The 20144-nt window shown below is 39.2% G+C and overlaps 1 protein-coding gene across 1 annotated transcript in view; it reads left to right on the forward strand.

Annotated features, from left to right (window-relative positions):
• The first annotated feature begins 298 nt into the window (after positions 1-298).
• Positions 299-20144, forward strand: part of pde5ab (phosphodiesterase 5A, cGMP-specific, b) — a 126494-nt gene continuing 106648 nt past the window's right edge. The window contains exon 1 of the mRNA XM_028038300.1: positions 299-531. Coding sequence (XP_027894101.1) covers positions 527-531 — 5 coding nt within the window. The 5' untranslated portion in view covers positions 299-526. The remainder of the gene's footprint in view (positions 532-20144) is intronic.

A 20144-nucleotide genomic window follows, 5' to 3' on the forward strand; every position in this document is an offset into this window, starting at 1 on the left:
GGGAGTTACATTCTACAGAAAATCTACGAATAAACAGGAGTCTACAGTTCTTGGTCATCCTGCAATTTCTAGGACTATTTGTATAGCTGCTCCCCTATATCGCACAATAACAGATATTTACTACAATTTATTGTTGTCTGTCACTAATTAGATTTGGTTTTTGAAGTACATTAGCTACCAAGATATCCCTGCTCCTGAGGAGAAGGGGAGGAGAGGGTCTCAGAGTGGACAGCCTCCCTGGAGGCCAGCAGTCTCCCAGCTACGGAGGAGAAGGAGGAGGAGAGATGAGGGAAAAGCACAGATTATTGAAGGGAACTGAGGTATAACCACAGAGACTGAGAGGCTCCCAGCATGAGACTGGTTCTAATAGTCATGCCATCTCTGCCTACCTGAAGCACATTTAAATTATTTAGAAAACCTTGTGAACTTCCAGATAAAGAAGCAACTAAAGTGAGAGAAAACAGTGAGGAGACCTCTCAGGAGGAAAACTCCTTTGGTAGAGCCACGAGGACTTCTGTCCACTGCCATGGGGTGAGTATGATGCTGAACAGAACATGGAGGCAGCAGCTGGCTTCAGCAAACCACAATTGCATTTATAGAACTATGAGAGAGCCCCCTGTGTGTGTGTGTGGTTTAGGGAAAACGAGGAAAGGACACCGTTTTCAAGGAAGACGAACAGTTTGCATGAGAGACTTGTGGTGCTAAAGAGCACCAGAAGAAGTTATGTTAGAGCAGCTATGTTAGTGAAGTCTTTCTAACTTCATGATGGAAGAACTGGATCATTGCAGTGTAATCTTTTCTGGGCAAGACTTACTTATATTAGAGGATAAAACTGCTGCATCTCAACCATAGTTGCTAAACTCAACTTCAAGTTTCAGCAAACGTTCTGAGTAACTTTTCAATTCATTTGTCTCCACCCCATAGCTCCAGTTACTTCATGAGTATCAGATGTCTTTTTCTTATTTTTATTCTCCAAACATTTTCAAAAGAATGTATGTTTTTCTTTTTATTTCACAAAGGTGCTGTACTTAGATGATCTGTCACATAAAAAGCGTAGTAAAATAAATGTCAATAACCACATCCTGTCCAAAAGAGAAACAAAAATGCAAGAAGAATGCAGGTCATACAGGCCTGCATTTCATAGCAATACTTCCCACGAAGTCATGGGACATGTAGGCCGGGTTATAGAACTTGAAAAGCTAAGCCAGCAAATCATCACGTTTGCCCAGATTCCTCCCAGTTTAGAAGTAGTTTACTTAGTGGACCACACTTTTGACTTTTGGATTTGAATGGGTTTTTTTAAGTAGTGCTTTTTGCCTACTATTCCCTGTGCTTTCAGTTTCTTTCTCATGTCACATTCTCACTTAATCTCTTTCTCAAATAATTTTGTTCACAAACAGTAAACTCTGCTGTTCTTCACATATTTCCCTTGTGAGCTCAGGATTCTGAACACTGTTTTCCTTTTTTGCTTCTAAAACTCATCAGCTGTATTGGCTTTTTGGAGAGGTTGCCTCGGGCCATTCCAGCATGAGGATGAGTTTGCTGTGACTATATAAGGCCTCTGTATGCTCTGCTGCTAGGCCTGCAATTTGGTCTCTTTAATAGTGGAAATATGTCAAGAGGCCTTTTTGCTTTGTTTATAACCACATGGGATCAGAGATGTTTATCTACTGACTGTGTTTCAAAGGATGTGGAAATTGGATGAAAAAGAAGACATTAGGCTGTTTTTAGTCTTGGTCTTGATGTGTGTAAGGTGAAGGAATTAAAGGTCTGAAGGCAAAAGAGGGAAACTAGAAGCAGTTTTTACTGCTAAGTTTTATTTTAAGCTGCCCTTCTTTGGACATCTTAATAGCTTTCTTGGGGTTCACTGCCAGGAGCACCTATCTGACATCATGCTCCTGTACAATGAATGGAGTGGTGCAGGACCCAGGTGGGGCGGGGGGCCGACCGGCCGGCTGGCCAGCTGGCCGGCCGGGGGCAGGGCTGGAAGAGCAGAAGAGTGATACTGAAGGGTTTCAAAGTGGGACTCAGGTCCCCTGCTGCTATTCTTTAATGGTCTTTAGAAGGAGAGAGTGAGTCGTGTTTACATTGGCATCAGGTGAAACGAACACAGCTATTATGATCACAAGTGTTAGCTCTCTCAACATCTGGGGAACAGTGTGTCAGCCTAACCAGTTGTTAGCCTCCTGTATTAATTCTCTCTTTGTCAGATCCTGAACAAAAGATTCCCATCTTGGTTTTTTGGTCCCTGGCTTGAACTCTTATTTTTCAAAGTATATTTGTTTTATTTTATAAAAGTTGCAGTATGTAGCTTTTATGAAAAAGATATTTTTTTACATATTTGCAACAATGAACACATTTTGGGGTGTTTGCCATAATAACAAGAATAAGGATAATTATGCAAGTTCCTGTGAATTACAGAACTTAAAAAAGTAAGTAAATATTTGAATTGTTAGAAAACAGTTACAATTAATACCATTTAAAAATCCATTAAAAATGAATAGAGACACATTTTCACTAAATAGTGGACGTTGTAGCTGAAACGTGGAAATGCTCAACATAAGAAATGATTACAAGATTTATTTTTAAACTGCAACTTTGATGAAGAGCACTTTATTTGACATGGATATGGTCTTTCTATGGACATAATTACATTCTTGTATAATCCATAAAGCATTATATATTAGTTGTAAAACCCTGAACTCAGTTCAGGGTTTATACAGGAATCTCAGAGTTGAATTTATTACTTTTTACTACCTTTTTTACTACCTCTACAATATTTTTACTACCAACACAAAATCGAGCCAATTTCGCGCCGATTTCCTCAATTTTGGGAGATTGGTCGATATTTACGTGAAGACGATCTCATCCTCTCATCTTTCTACTTCAGCCAAAGTCTATAAATCAGCCACTTTCCTCTTCTGCTCTGCAGTGAGAGGTTTGACTAAAGCTTGTAGTATCAATAGTGACCCCACTGCTACCAACTCAGTGACTTTCTTCCTATATTTAGCGACATTTCAATAAGTAAAATGGCACTGGCTAAAATCGAAATCGGCAGGTCAAACGTTTTATAGATTGATAATCTATGATCTGATAGAAAGCTGCAATCAGTGCACTGACCCATGTAAGATGACGGCTCATATAAGACAAAACTTTATCCCACTTACTTGAAGGTCTAACTGTGACTTTAACTTGACCAAAACCCAGGGGCGCAACTACATACTTTCTGAGGTCTATGCAAACATGTCACCCCCCCCCCCAGGTTTAATATGTCCATACAGGTCTCCCTTATTTGTGCAGTTATAAAATACAATAATTAAATTCATGCCATCATGGTATTTAGGTTTTTTTTGTTGCCCCCCTAATGTTATTATTCCTTCCTGATCTCATCACTTGTCTCCTCTATCACTGACCTCATGTCTGTCTTCTTCACCCCTCGTCTTTGGTGTTCTCCACTAAGTCATATGGTCAAAAAAGCATTATGTATTAGTTGTACAAAATTACAGATCTTAATACAATTTTTAAAAATAACGTTTAAAAAATAATGCTTGGGATTAAGTAGCTATTCCCTCATTTCCACCTAATATTAGACCAACTTGTTGCTTTGCCCTGTCTGTCCTGATTCTTCCTCTGTCATCTTCTTTTCTTTTTCTCCATCCTCACAGCTGAATGACATTAATTTTGTGTTAAGTAGGTTTAAAAATACAGCAGTCAAACCACAATAGAAATGAAACTTTAATTTAAATGATCTCCTTGTTGGATAATAGTTACTGACTCATGAGATACATCACAATACCACTGTAGAAATATTGAGTAAAGACATTTAAACTCAAGTGTCCCCCTGCCAAGTCCTAGAACAAGGGTCACCAACCTTTTTGAGTCTAAGGGCTGTAGGGACACTGAGGACTAATTGGTTTGATACACACATAAACTTATACAATTCATCTTTAATTAAAGTATCAATAATAATATACTGTATGTACATATATGTGAATAAATTGCAACCTAGAAAGCAATTAAAAAGGAATGAAACAAAAAATAGGCCAATATTTTATCATTTAATATATAAGTGAGCCAAAGAGCCACTTCCGCCAGCCGCTAGAACTGCCTATGGGCTGCAGGTCTGAGGCATTTTGTTATAAGAATGTGTGTCCTTCATTCTTATAGCTTGATAGGAAGTCAGGTTATCCAAACTGGCAACCCACATAAATAAAATAATAGTGAAATAATATTGACCTCAAAACACTCTATTTATAAAATATATCAACATTTTTCCTACACAGAAAGCCCTAACAAAGTAATGTAGAAAGTATTTCTCTTCACAATATTTATTTATTTACCAATAATCTATCAGTATGATTTGTTCTTTAAATTGCCATTTATATTTTTCAGTCTCAGGAGATGATTGAGGGATGAAGAGACTCTAATGTCTGGTTCTTTAGTTTCTGACGGGTCTGCAGTGATCTCCTCTTCTGACCCATTTTGTCTGATATCATACAGACAGAATGGGTCTGTCGGTGTGTCAGTGTCACTGAATGTCACAGATACATTTTCTTTTTAAATCGCTCCTATTTAACTTCACTGAAATTGTTCAGTCTGGAAAGTGTGTCTTCCTCCTCACGTCTGTATTTTTGCCAGAGGTTTTACTTCTAAGGACAGTGAAGAATCGGTGGACTTTTTTTTTTTCAATATATTTTGTTTGTAAGTTTGTTTGTAAGTTTGTTGTGTCTCTTTTTTGACACAACAAACGTACAAACAACAAACTCAACATTTTAAACATGTACTTATACACACTTACATTCACTCACACACTCACCATTCAAACCTGCATTTGTTTAGTTCCAAAAATATACAAAACCCTTTAGATTAAGACAGAGAAAAATAACAAGACAATATATGAACAGAAACTGTAGTCAAGACATCCATTAATAAGCTCCGCCTTCAGTCCATATGACTCCCAGAGGTTCTCAAAGTCCCGTTGTTTACCCTGGGCAATGTATGTTAGTTTTTACAGTCCGAGCAAATTTGCAATTTCTTTCTTCCAGAGGCCCAGGGAGGGGGCGTCCATGCTCCTCCAGCATAATGCAACATATCTTCTGGCTTGAAGAAGTCCATAGTCTGTCAATTTAGTTTTAGTGTGTGATTGTTTAAATTCCACTGGGTATATTCCTAGAAGCCAGATTTTAACCTCTAATGGGACTTTAACCTTAAACAATTCAGATAGACACCTAATAACATCCTTCCAAAACTTCTGGATTTTAAGACATTCCCACAGACAATGAAGAAGAGTTCCTGTTTCAAATAAACATTTAGTGCAACTATCTGGAATATCACAGGACATATGATGAAGCCTAACTGGTGTTTTATAGGTTCTCATTAGCCATTTATATTGCAGAAGTTTAAAACGTGTTTAACACTAAACACGTTTATTGTTAAATGTGTTTATCGTTTGTTTTTGTCCTTTTAAGCAAGCTTCCAGTCTTCCTCATCTATATCTTCAAGAGAATCTCTTCTCTAAGCATCTAACTTGTCAATTGTTGAGTCCTTAGAGGAAAGCATCAACAAATTATAGAACACAGAAAGAAAACCTTTAACTTTTAAGTTAACACAGACCTCTTCTATTTTTGTTAAGGGTGGAATGTCAACTATTCATTTCAGTTTTGATGACATAGTTTTTCAATTGTTTAAAAAAATGTTTTGGGAGGTATTAAATACTTCTTACATAACTGATCGAAAGTAAGCAACATGCCATCAGCATATAGATCTTTAATTTTCTGAATGCCTTTGGTTTTCCATAGTTTAAATCCTCCATCATTTTTTCCTGGGGTGAACCTTTCATTACCCCAAATAGGGGTAAATTGTGATGGCTCTGGATGGTCACCCATATGTTTATGTGCTGCATGCCAAGTTACAATTGTATTTTTTAAGAAAGGGTTCTTTGTGGGGTTTTTTAGTGTTTTTATATCCAAAGAATTTAGAAAGGTGTTTAAGGGGAAATCTGGAGCAGATTGCTGTTCAATGTCTACCCAATTACAGGTCCTATCAGGCAAAAGTAATGAGTAGCTGATGTTAGTTGGGCAGCCATATAATACCATCTGAGATTAGGGACTTGAAGTCCACCTCTTCATAGGGCAAATAGAGTAGCTTTAAAGGGAGTTTTGCTTGTTATTTAAATAAATTGGTTAAATAGTTTGTCCAAACTGTCATAAAATAACTCTGACAGTGGCAATGGAAGTGTTTGAAAATAGTATAAAAATTTGGGCAAGATTGTCATTTTTAATAAATTTACTCAGCCGATCATGGATATAGGCAAATTTGACCGTTGATTTAGCATTTCTGTGACTTTTTCCACAAGGCGATTATAATTTGCTGCTCTTATTTCATTGAGGGATGGGGTGATCTTAATGCCCAAGTATGTAAAACCTTTTGTAGTTGTTTTAAATGGGGTAACCACAATAGGACTCCTCTTTCTTCTTCATTAAGAAACATTAACTGTGATTTAGAATGATTAATTTTATATTTTGAAAATTCACTAAATTCTTTTATTAGATTTAATAAATTGGGAATACTGATCTTAAAATTACTTATGAAAAATATGATGTGAAACAAGGTAATGAGATGTTCTCTTCCTCCAATTCTAATACCTGATTTTCCTGTATTTTCTCTAACACCCATCACCAAAGGTTCTATTGCCAATACAAAAAGCAGTGGTGACAGAGGGCAACCCTGCCTGGTTGACTGTTGTAGATTAAAAGGTTTTTACATGTTACTGTTGGTTAAATCCTGTGCTGTGGGATCAGTATATAGTAGTTGTATCCATTTTAGAAAGGTTTCACCAAGTTCCTCATAAATGTTGAGAAGTGGTGGGGTTAATTTATTTTTAAATGTTTTATATTGAAAGTGAATCAGGACCTGGCGTTTTACCGCTATTCATGCTGTCTATTGCTTCAGATAGATCTTTTATTGTTAAAGGACTATCAAGAGGTGTTTTCTCCTCCTCTAAAAGGGTTTTGAATTTTTTTTTTTCCCCCTCCAAGGGGGTCTTTTTTGTGGGCTCTAGTGTCCCTTATATGACAGTAGGCTGACAGGAAATTGGGAAGGAGAGGGGGGAAGACATGCGGCAAATGTCGTCAGGTCCGGGAGTCGAACCCACGACGGCCGCGTCGAGGACTAAGGCCTCCAAATATGGGTGGCGCTAACCACTATGCCACCATGGCACGCCCAAAGGGTTTTGAATTTTAATTGATTAAGGAACGCAGCTTTTGCTTCTTTGTTTCCAGAATATTCAGACTTATACAAGATTTTGTATAATTCTCTAAAGTTTTTATTTATTTCTGAAGGGTCTGTGGTTAAAATGTCCGATTTTGATTTTATGCTGTTAATTGTTCTTTCCGCTTGCATCCGTTTTATCCTCCAAGTCAATAATTTACCGGCCTTTTCTCCTTGATCATAAAATGCTTGTTTAGTCCACATTAAGTTTTTTGCCACTTTCTCTGTTGTTAATTTATCATATCTGGTTTTTAAAACATTAAGTTTGTGTATTTTGTATGATCATTGCTCTTGATAAAGTTCTGCTTTGCTGAATTTAATTAGTCTCTCTAATGATTTTAATTCTTGGTTATATTGTTTATTTTTATTACTGCTATAGCTGATAATTTCTCTTCTAATATAAGCTTTAAAAGCTTCCCATCTAATACTAGCTGTCGTTTCATCTTTATTCATTTCAAAATATTTGTCAATACAAGTTTCTATAAATGTAACAAATTTTGAGTCTTTTAGCAGAAGTATCTTCATCCTCCATAGATAGATAGATAGATAAATCTTTATTGTCATTGTCACAAGGACAACGAAATTCAAAAGGTGCCATCAGTCAGTGCATATGCTTAAAAACAAAAAATAACTGTCTCACAATTCACACACAATGTAAGAATTAACAAAGAACTGGTAACCCCCCCCAAAAAAAAACAAATAAATAAGAACAGCCACATTCTCACATACATCATTTATGATGATTAATGGTTGTTTTTGATTGCATTTAGTTTTGTTATTGCTATCGGGTAGAAACTGTCTCTGAGACGGTTGGTTCTGGTTCTGGTTGCTCTGTATCTTCTGCCTGAAGGCAGCAGTGTGAACAGAGAATGTCCGGGGTGAGAAGTGTCCTTTGTGATGTGTTGTGCTTTTCTTAGACAGCGGTCGCTGTGCAGGTCCTCCAGTGAGGGGAGAGGGCAGCCAATGATTTTTTGGGTTGTATTCACAACCCTTTGGAGAGCTTTCCTTTGAGCCGTAGTGCTGCTGTTATACCAGACGCAGATACAGTAGGTCAGTATGCTCTCTATGGAGCACTTGTAGAAGGACACCAGCAGCTTCTCCTTGATGTTGTTCCTCCTGAGAACCCTCAGGAAGTACAGTCTTTGCTGGGCCTTTTTTATCAGCTCGAAGGTGTTCATGTTCCATGTGAGGCCCTGCTCAATGTGGACCCCAGGAAACGGAAATCAGCTACCCTCTCCACACATTTTCCCCCAATGGTTAGTGGTGTAATGTCCATTTTATTCCTCCTGTAATCTACACTGCTCAAAAAAATAAAGAACACTTAAACAACACAATATAACTCCAAGTAAATCAAACTTCTGTGAAATCAAACTGTCCACTTAGGAAGCAACACTGATTGACAATCAGTTTCACCTGCTGTTGTGCAAATGGACTAGACAACAGGTGGAAATTATTGGCTATTAGCAAGACACACTCAATAAAGGAGTGGTTCTGCAGTTGGGACCACAGACCACTTCTCAGTACCTATGCTGTCTGGCTGATGTTTTGGTCAGTTTTGAATGTTGGTGGTGCTTTCACACTCGTGGTAGCATGAGACGGACTCCACAACCCACACAAGTGGCTCAGGTAGTGCAGCTCATCCAGGATGGCACATCAATGCGAGCTGTGGCTAGAAGGTTTGCTGTGTCTGTCAGCGTAGTGTCCAGAGGCTGGAGGCGCTACCAGGAGACAGGCCAGTACACCAGGAGACGTGGAGGAGGCCGTAGGAGGGCAACAACCCAGCAGCAGGACCGCTACCTCCGCCTTTGTGCAAGAAGGAACAGGAGGAGCACTGCCAGAGCCCTGCAAAATCACCTCCAGCAGGCCACAAATGTGCATGTGTCTGCACAAACGGTTAGAAACCGACTCCATGAGGATGGTATGAGGGCCCGACGTCCACAGATGGGGGTTGTGCTCACAGCCCAACACCGTGCAGGACGCTTGGCATTTGCCAGAGAACACCAGGATTGGCAAATTTGCCACTGGCGCCTTGTGCTCTTCACAGATGAAAGCAGGTTCACACTGAGCACATGTGACAGACGTGACAGAGTCTGGAGACGCTGTGGAGAGCGGTCTGCTGCCTGCAACATCCTTCAGCATGACCGGTTTGGCAGTGGGTCAGTAATGGTGTGGGGTGGCATTTCTTTGGAGGGCCGCACAGCCCTCCATGTGCTCACCAGAGGTAGCCTGACTGCCATTAGGTACCGAGATGAGATCCTCAGACCCCTTGTGAGGCCATATGCTGGTGCGGTTGGCCCTGGGTTCCTCCTAATGCAGGACAATGCTAGACCTCATGTGGCTGGAGTGTGTCAGCAGTTCCTGCAAGATGAAGGCATTGAAGCTATGGACTGGCCAGCCCGTTCCCCAGACCTGAATCCGATTGAGCACATCTGGGACATCATGTCTCGCTCCATCCACCAACGTCACGTTGCACCACAGACTGTCCAGGAGTTGGCGGATGCTTTAGTCCAGGTCTGGGAGGAGATCCCTCAGGAGACCATCCGCCACCTCATCAGGAGCATGCCCAGGCGTTGTAGGGAGGTCATACAGGCACATGGAGGCCACACACAATACTGAGCCTCATTTTGACTTGTTTTAAGGACATTACATTAAAGTTGGATCAGCGTGTAGTGTTATTTCACTTTAATTTTGTGTGTGGCTCCAAATCCAGGCCTCCATTGGTTAATAAATTTGATTTCCATTGATGATTTTTGTGTAATTTTGTTGTCAGCACATTCAACTTTGTACAGAACAAAGTATTCAATGAGAATATTTCTTACATTCAGATCTAGGATGTGTTATTTGAGTGTTCCCTTTATTTTTTTGAGCAGTGTATTATGAGTTCTTTTGTCTTTGAGTTGTTGAGGAGCAGATTGTTCTCCCTGCACCACTGCAACAGCCGCTCCACCTCACCCCTGTAGGCGGACTCGTCGCCTCCTGAGATGAGCCTCACCACTGTGGTGTCATCAGCAAACTTGATGATGGTGTTGCTGTGGTGGGCAGAGGTGCAGTCGTATGTGTACAGACAATAGAGCAGGGGGCTCAGCACACAGCCCTGTGGAGAGCCAGTACTAAGGCTGAGGGCAGTGGATGTATGTTTTCCCACCCTAACTCTCTGCTGTCGGTTGGTCAGTAAGCTCAGAATCCACATGCAGGTGGAATGAGGGAGGCCCAGGTCCCCCAATTTGTCCACCAGTCTGTGAGGGAGGATGGTATTAAAAGCAGAACTGTAGTCTACAGAGAGCATCTGCACATAGCTCCCCTGCTGCTCCAGATGTGACAGAGCAGCATGGAGGGCCGTGATCACAGCGTCCTCTGTGGATCTGTTGGCTCTGTAGGCGAACTGGTGGTGGTCAAAGCCAGGAGGGAGAAGTGCTGTGATGTGACCCCGGACCAGTTTTTCAAAACACTTCGTCACCACAGGGGTTAGTGCCACTGGCCGGTAGTCGTTGAGGCAAGAGATGTGAGGTTTCTTGGGTATGGGGACTATGGTGGAAGATTTCAGGCAGAATGGGACTGTAGACAGGGCTAGGGACTGGTTGAAGATCCTGGTGAAGACTCCAGCCAGCTGATCGGCGCAGTCTTTCAGGTCCAGGGACGCCGTCAGGTCCAGCAGCCTTCCTTGGGTTGACAGCCCGCACTGTGCGCCTCACCTTGTGCTCCTCTACAACGAGGAGTGTGGTGTTGTGGGTCGCTTGGTGTAGTGTGGCTGCCTCTGTTGGCTTCACCTCAAAGCGGGCAAAGAAGAGGTTCAGCTCCTCTGTCAGCGTGGCGTCGCCTTCCGCAGCTGCGAGGTTGGTCCTGTAGTTGGTGAGATGCTGGATTCCCTGCCACACCTGCCTGCTGTTGTTGCTGTCAAGGTAGCCCTCTATCCTCCTCCTGTAGTCAGACTTAGCCATTCTGATGCCGCTCTTCAAGTTAGCTCGGGCTGTACTGTAGACGGTCCTGTCCCCAGACCTGAAGGCGGCATTCCTGGTCTTTAGCAGTCGCTGGACCTCCTGAGTCATGCAGGGCTTCTGGTTTGGGAAGACCCGGATGCGTTTATCCACAGCTACAGTGTCAATACAGTTCTTGATGTAGCACAGTACACTGTCCGTAAAAACCTCCAGGTCCTGATGTTCAAAAACATCCCAGTTTGTCCTGTTGAAACAGTCCTGCAGCTGCTGTGTCGCATCCTTGGGTCAGGATTTGATGGTTTTGGTGATGGTTGGAGCAGTTTTCCTGAGGGGGGCATAAGCAGGAATTAAATGCAGGGACAGGTGATCGGACTGACCCAGGTGAGGAAGTGGTCTAGCCCTGTTGCCTAGCTTGATGTTGGAGTAGACTTTGTCCAGAGTGTTGGCCTCTCTTGTAGCACACTTTACATGCTGGTGGAATTTGGGGAGCGCTGTCTTCAAGTCTGCATGGTTGAAGTCCCCCGCTATGATGTGCACAGCTGGGAAACAGGCTGGGGAGTGGTGGTTTGTGTGGTTGCCTCCGGAGCCTAGCTAGCACGCCGGCCCTGCAGCCCCGCTTCTGCCGTCTCTCTCTACGCCGCTGTCGCTTCCTCCCTGTTGCGATGGTAATCCACGGCGCCCCGGGGCTCCTCGCTATGTCCCCCGGAATATTGAACAAGTGTTGAAAATCAGCTGTAACATCTAGTTTGTAGCGGGCACCGATCGTCAGGAGATCGTCCCGACTGTATATTTTGTTTGTCCGACATGACGAGTACGGAACACAAATCAACACGTACACAAGCAGCCAAACATAGCATAGCACCGACCGAGAGAGCAATGAGCCGCTGTAACTGCATGCGCCGCCATCTTGGGAAAAAAAAAATCATTTCACCCCATATCACCCCTTGATCAATCTTATTTACTTTTATTTCCAGGGACACTGTAGCATGATCACTAATTACGATACTATTATACCAGCAGTTCTCCATGAGGCAATAACTCCACAGAGATGAGAAAATAATCAATACACGAATGGGATTGGTGTGAGCTTGACTAACATGAAAATTTCCTGTTATTTGGGTTCCTTGTTCTCCATACTTCATTTATTCTTAAATCTTTTACATAATTAAGGAATATTTTCCTGGTTTGTGTATGACTGGTATCAGTTTGAGTAGATTTATCCAGACTTGGGTTTAGGGTGCAATTAAAGTCCCCTCCTATAATATAAAGGAGGGGACCCCTCCAGGGCTGACAAGGTTAAAAATACATTTTTATAAAAGGATGCGTCATCATTGTTAGGTCCATAAATATTTATCAAATTTTGTGTTAATGTTGAAATGCGTCCCTGCACAATAATATATCTAAAATATGTGGGCTCTAGTGTACGATGTGTTCTTTTACCAGCCTTTCAAAGCACTTCATCATGATGGGAGTCAGTGCCACAGGCCGGTAATCGTTGAAAGAGGTGACTTGAGGTTTCTTTGGCATCGGAATGATGGAGACAGTTTTGAAACAGGCTGGCACTGTGGCTTGGTCCAGTGAGGTGTTAAAAATGTCTGCTAGGACACCAGCCAGCTGACCTGCTCATTCCCTGAACACCCACCCAGGTATGTTGTCGGGGCCTGGGGCCTTCCGTGGGTTGACTCTTTTCAGAGTCTTCAACACATCGGCTGAGTCCAGGCAGAGTGCCTCCTCTTCCTGGTGGGGAACAGTTTTCTTTGCCGGAGTACTGTTCAGTGCCTCGAATTGGGCTTAGATTATGTGAGCATATAAAAACAATCAGCTATGTTTATATGAACTGCCCATTAACTTAGAACTTATTGCACCCTAAACCCAATAGACCTGTCGTTGATCAGGTCTATTGGAGCAGGAATAGCCACATAGAATGTCTTATCAGTTTATCTGTTTCTTTACCAGCTTGTCTTTCATGACTCACTGATCTAAAGCATCCATTGTATTTATTTTGGAAGAGAATTATTCAGCTTCTTGAGGTGTTGAGAAGAGATGGATCTTTCCACGGTGGAGGATCAGAAGTTTGCAGAGGTTCTGTTGGAATCCAAGGAATACACCGATGTCAACAGACAGCTTCACCACCAGGTGAAACCGGCGTCTGATCCGTACCGTCTCTGCAGATAGATCCTGTGCAAATGTGATTTTGGCCCTATCTTGTATAATATCTCTTTTCCTTGCCTCTTGGTACACAAATTCCTTCTCTACTTTAAGAAGCGAATCAGAACCGCTCTGCCCTGGTTTGGTTTCCCAGAGGCTGGTGTGCGGTGTACCCGCTCTAGTGCGAATGACTTGTTCGGTGCGAGCTCCAGCCACTTTGATAGCATGTTGCTATTAAAGTCAAAAAGTGGTTGTCTTCCCTCTGCTCCTTCTCAAATGCCAAAGACACGCAGGTTTAAATTTAAATGCTGCTTAAATAGTCAAGCTAAGGCAGGACTATCTGGACTGACAAGAGGCTGTGTTTTATAAAGATTGTTTGAATTTCTGTTACTAGTAAATATATTGTTTTATTGTGTAATTGCAAAAAGAGCAGTGAGACAGGAAAAATCTACATAGACTCCATGGAGTGGACCTTACCAGAGGGGCCGCTTGTCATTGGCTGATGCCCATTCTACGTGGTCACGTGCGTGGCCGTCTCACAAACACACGCTTCCCGTTAGCCAAGTACAGCATAATGGCAGAACTGATACAACTTGTACACCTTGAAGCCTGTCTGCTACACAGTCTTACGTTAGCTAAACAGATCAATATGCAATGTGTCTGTATCTGACATTCACTAAAGATTTTATTTGAGCAGAAAAGTCTTTGGACTAAACTGTTACTCATGTTAGCCACTCTAGCACCAAGTACAGCTAGTCAATCAATCATTGCTGTGTTCAGGGAAGCGCTGATTAATAATCGAGAAATAAATATTGTAACGGACTGAATGTCATGTTTTTAACGTAAGCATGTCATTTAAGTAGGTATGACCTACTCTTAATCTACTAATTATTATTTCTTCTCTTCTGTTTCTTTCATTAATGCTTTGAATTCGAACTGACTTTTGTACTTCATATAATCTTCTTCCTTTCTTATCTTCATTCCACATTTTTTGCCATTTCTCCATTTCTTTACTTTTAATAAGTGATTTCCCTTCCCCTTTCCCAAAAGGAATTGAAATTGTTATTTCCCCGTCTAAAGCCCTTTTAGCTAATTTATCTGCCTTTTCATTGCCTTTTACTCCTTCATGTGCTGGCACCCAACAAAACCAAACATCAATGCCACCCCTATATAATCTAAATAAAATATGATGAATTTCTAATACTAAATCTTTTCTATCGTTTCCTTCTCCCTTAATACTTTCTACTACTGCTTTGGAATCTGTGCACACCACCACCCTGTCTGGTCGGACCTCCTCAACCCATTGCAAGCTTAATATAACTGCCACCATTTCTGCTGTAAAAACCGACAAATGATCTGATATTCTTTTAGAAAAAAAAATTTTAAACTCTGATATATATATTCCTATTCCCACATATCCTTTTAGATTCTTAGAACCATCTGTATAAATTTTAAGATAATTGTTATATGTATTTCTTAAATAAATATCAGTCTTGATCCCTATTTCATTTAAATTCCAATCATTTTTCATTGTATTAATTTCCAAATCTACATTAACCTCTGGTATTAACCATGAAGGAATAACGCTAATTGGATTAAAATGAGCTGTTTCCTTGTCCTCTAATCTATACATTTTAATCCATTTCCTAACCATCCATCCAAATCCATTACTTTGGAACTTCAAATATTCCCAACAATTCTGCAAAATAATTGAATTCACATTATCATCTTTATTACTTTTAATTTTCATCCAATATGCTAAAGCTAATTTAATTCTCCTCATTTCCAGTGGAGTTTCCCCAGTTTCAATTAAAAGAGCATTAATAGGTGTTGTTTTTACTGCTCCTGTACATATACGTAAAGCCCTACACTGTAATCTTTCTATTTTTTGTAATGATGTTTTAGCTGCTGCTCCATATATTATACTGCCATAATCTATCATTGATCTCATGAGAGCCCTGTATATGCTTAATAATGACTGTCTATCTGCACCCCAATTATTTCCAGCCACAGCCTTTAATAGATTAATAACTTTTTTTACACTTGGTTTCTAAGTTATCTAAATGTGTTTTCCATGAATAAGTACTATCCAACCATAAACCTAGATATTTATATTCTGTTACTCTTTCTAACGTTTGTCCATATAATGTTATTGTTTCTATATTAATATTTCTCTTCTTTGTGACAACCATATAACAAGACTTGCTTGCTGATAATTTAAAACCCCATTCATAAGACCATTTTTCTACTTTACTAATTGCTTTTTTAATATTTCCTACCACATATTTAATATTTTTCCCCTTCATCCATATGACCCCATCATCTGCATATAGTGCAGATTTTATACATTTATGAGTATCATAGAAAATATCATTGATCATAATATTAAATAAAATTGGACTAATTGCACTACCTTGAGGTATTCCATTTTCAACATTAAATTCTTTTGAATAATCATTCCCAATTTTTACTCTTATTTTTCTATCTAGCAGAAAATTTGCTATCCAATTATACATTCTCCCACCTATTCCCATCTGTTTCATTTTTATAAGTAATCCTTCTTTCCATAGTGAGTCATACGCTTTTTCTATATCAAAAAATACTATAATCATTAGTTCCTTCATTTTTAAAGCTTTCTCTATTTCATTACTGACTCTAGTTAGAGCATCCATTGTTGATCTTCCTGTTCTGAATCCACATTGATATCCATTAATTAGATTATTCTTCTCAAGAAAATATCCTAGTCTATTTACTATTATTTTCTCCATCCATTTACTTAAATGAGAAGTTAGAGCAATTGGTCTGTAATTATTTGGACAGGTAGGATCTTTACCTGGCTTATTAAATGGTAATATTATTGCCCTTTTCCAACTATTTGGTATCGATCCTTCTTTCCATATTTTATTAAATAATTTTAATATTAATTTCAGTGTTACTCCCGGAATCTGTCGAAACATAGCATAACATAATTGATCCTCCCCTGGAGCTGAATATCCTGTCCCTTTCAATACTGTTTTTATTTCTTTCATGGTTATATTCATATCTAATGTTGACATATATTTTTGATATTTTTCTAGTGAATTTTTATGATTTCCAATTTTTTGAATCATCTGCCTTCTATGAGTATCTGTCAACTGATCACCACTATGAACAGCTGCAAATGTCTCACCTAACAACTCTGCCTTATCTTTATTTAAAACCAAAACCTCCTGTCCTCTAACTAAGGATGGAATATTAACATTATTCTTTTTCCCCATCATTTTTCTAAACATTAACCAAACATTCTTTAAATTTATTTCTGAACCTATTGATGAACAATAATCTCTCCATGTTTTCTTTTTTGCATCCTTTATAGTTTTCCGAGCCTTTGCTCTTTTCCTTTTATAATCAATAAGGTTTTCGATTGTTAAATTTTTCTGTAATATTTTAAAAGCTTTATTACGATCTTTAATTGTTTTACTACATTCATTATTCCACCAAGGAACTACTTTCTTCTGACCTTTCACTTTTATTTTTGGTAAACTGTCTTCTTGCTGCCCCATAGACTATTGTGAGAATTAAAATCTCCACACCAAACTTCTCTTCTATGTATTTTCCCTATTTCCTTAAATATTCCACTATCAAGATTTTTACATGGATTATAATAATTTATCATTTTAATATTTCCATATTTCCTTAAATTAAATATTTCTATATTAACACATTCTAATTTTTTATTTAATGAGTTGTTCTTATAAGCAATTCCTTCCTTAATTAAGATGGCACATCCTCCTCCACTACCATTACTTCTATCCTGTCTTTCTATGTTATATCCAGGAATTTTAAAATCTAAATTTGAATTTAACCATGTTTCTTGTATGCATATCTTGTATCCTAATCCTGACCATTTTCTGTTATTTCAGTGGCACTCAAAATGGTATGAATCTGATCTGCTTGAATTTCTTTCATATCTAGGAACCTCCCTGCTGCTGTTACTATTGCTTTTATTTTATCACTTTTCTTCTTTTGGACTGTAACATTAATAATATGACATATAAATGCTACAAAGTTTTATTTTTTCACCATCATTGTATTTTCCTCTACTTTACATTTATGCACACATGTATTATACGTATTTGTTGTTGGCATTAGTATTTGTCTCTGATCATTCTGTCCTTCATTTTTGTTCCGAGAAGTGTAACTTTGATCTGTTTCTCCCAGCCTCATTCCTCTTGTACTATCTTTCTTTACTCTTTTTAATGCTTCTGCATATGAAACTTTTTCTGTTATCTTGATTTTCTGGGCTTCTTTAGCTTCCCTTTGAACTATACATCCACCATAGGCTGCACTGTGATCACCTCCACAGATGCATGGAAGTTTCTGAAATGTGAAAATGACAAAAGAACCAGAAGAGCTAATCACAGGTAAGCAGATGCAGCTGGGAAAGGGAGCGGGAAGGAACAAATGAGGAAATGAATAATGGCTGGTTCGGGGAGTAGAATGATAGGCTGAAGTGAGGTGGAAAAAACAGAAACAAAGAAACGGGAAACCTGAACGGACAAGAGAACTAATCTAATGAAGCAAATCCAAAACACAAACATTGAGAAAAACTTAACCAACACAAGGTTTAAACTAAGAGGGCCAGATATTTAAAAAAGGAACAATGAAATTATTAAAATAGAAAATAACAAAATTTAATGGATCATAACCGCTATCAGCACTTGCGTTTTATACATAGAAGAGGACTATGATGAAGCAGCATCTTTCTCTCTCTCCTCTCTTTATCTCTGATAAGAACCCTGTTGTCTTTGTTCTGCTGTTTCTGCCAGCAGAATAGGGTAGAACACTTGACGGGGATAAGAGGGGGTGGGGAGGAATTCCCCCCTGGGAAACACCAGCCGCCATCTGTTGGTAAAGTGACACCACCAAGGGGACTCAAGTGTCCAGTCGGAGGACACTGGAAACCTGTGCAGCAAATACAAATTCAGACCTTATCACTAGAACCCTGATTTCCTATTTCTTGAAAAGAAATATATTCTGTTAACACATTTTATGGGTATTTATTAAGGCAGCTGAGTGTTTACATTTAGTTAAAAATGCAATGTAACAAAAGAAATCACTGAAAATATCAATAGATGGATGCCCCTTCCCTTATCACTTATTGGCAGGATCAACACCTATAAAATGAATATACTTCCAAAAGTATTGTATATTTTTCAGAATGTCCCCCTGCTGTCTCCTGCCAACTGGTTTAATAATTTTAGGAAGTTAATTGTTGGGTTTTTATGGCAAAATAAACGGCCCAGGGTCAGAATGTCGCTCTTACATTTACCTCACAATGAGGGAGGACTAGGGTGTCCGAATATGAAGTGATATTACTGGGCAGCACAATTTAGGACTATTAGATATTACTTTAATGCCAGGGACGCCCCTCAATGGACAGAAATGGAATCTAAGTCAGTAAGTCCACCCTTACCTTTATACAATTTTTCTGATTCAGTCCCAAGACTGTTGGGAAAAACGGTTAATCCTATTGTCAAAAACATGATCAAAATATGGTATGACGTAAATAAATTCACAAAAGAACCAGTTTACTCCAATATTCAGAAACCAAGATTTTACTCCTGGAAGAGCAGCGTCTGTATTTAAACAATGGGCCACAAAAGGAATAGATAAAATTCATGATTTGTACCAAGTAAATTCAGCTTACATGATGTCTTTTGATGAATTCAGGCAGAAATTTAATACAAATAGAAAATACTTCTTTAAATACCTTCAGCAAAACAAAGACAAAAAACAAAGATTTAACCAAGCCACCAAAGTCCCAGCTAGAAGAAATGGTTTGCAAAGATAACACAAGTAAAGGTGCGATTTCAGAATTCTACAATTTTATGGTTTTGAATTCCCCAGAGGACTCGGCACTGAAACTGGAAGCCTGGAAATTAGCCCTGGGAGTAAACCTGTCACTGGAGGACTGGCAGTCTGTCTGTACAAAGGCTCAGAAACAAACTGTTAACTCTCGCTTAATGTTACTACAATACAAATGGTTAATGAGAATCTATATTACACCAGTCGATTTAAATCGATACAATCCTAATATACCAGACATATGCACAAAATGTTTAGAAGAAAAAGGGACTTTGTTTCATTGTATTTGGGAATGCAGGGAAATTAAAAAATTTTGGAAAGCAATAAAAACAACTGTAGAACAACTTGTCTCAAAGGATGTTGCATTAGATCCAGTTTTTCTAATTTTAGGTCTGTATCCAAAAAATACTTTGTCTACCAAATGTGAACAATTATTGATTGATATGTGTCTACTACAAGGTAAAAGACTGATAGCACTATTCTGGAAGAGAACAACAGGACCAGGCATCAAACAATGGATCAAGCAAATGCTGAAGACTTTACCTGTGGAATGCATAACATATCTCCAAAAAGGGAAAAGCTAATTATTTGAAAGCATTTGGAGACTCTTCTGGAATTTTGTTGAAGGAATGGACTTGTCTCAAGACGAAGAAGCCAGCTAATGTCAGACCATTATGTTAAACAAGGGAGCCTCAGCAGTGAACTATTAGCTCCTGTATACTTAAAGGAATTTATGCAGACATGTATCTAAGAGGGCGTTTGTTGGTCTTGTTGATTCTATTGGTTATATGGCAGGCATATCTGTACCTGTACATCAATAAAAATATTGATGTAAAAAAAAATGCAATGCAATGAACACATTCCTAATACATCCAAACTACCACAAATGCCAAATCATTTGCTAAGATCAGATCTAAAAAAAAAAAAAAAACAAGTACTATATAA

The sequence above is a fragment of the Xiphophorus couchianus genome, chromosome 14 (assembly GCF_001444195.1).
Source record: "Xiphophorus couchianus chromosome 14, X_couchianus-1.0, whole genome shotgun sequence".
NCBI lineage: Eukaryota > Metazoa > Chordata > Actinopteri > Cyprinodontiformes > Poeciliidae > Xiphophorus > Xiphophorus couchianus.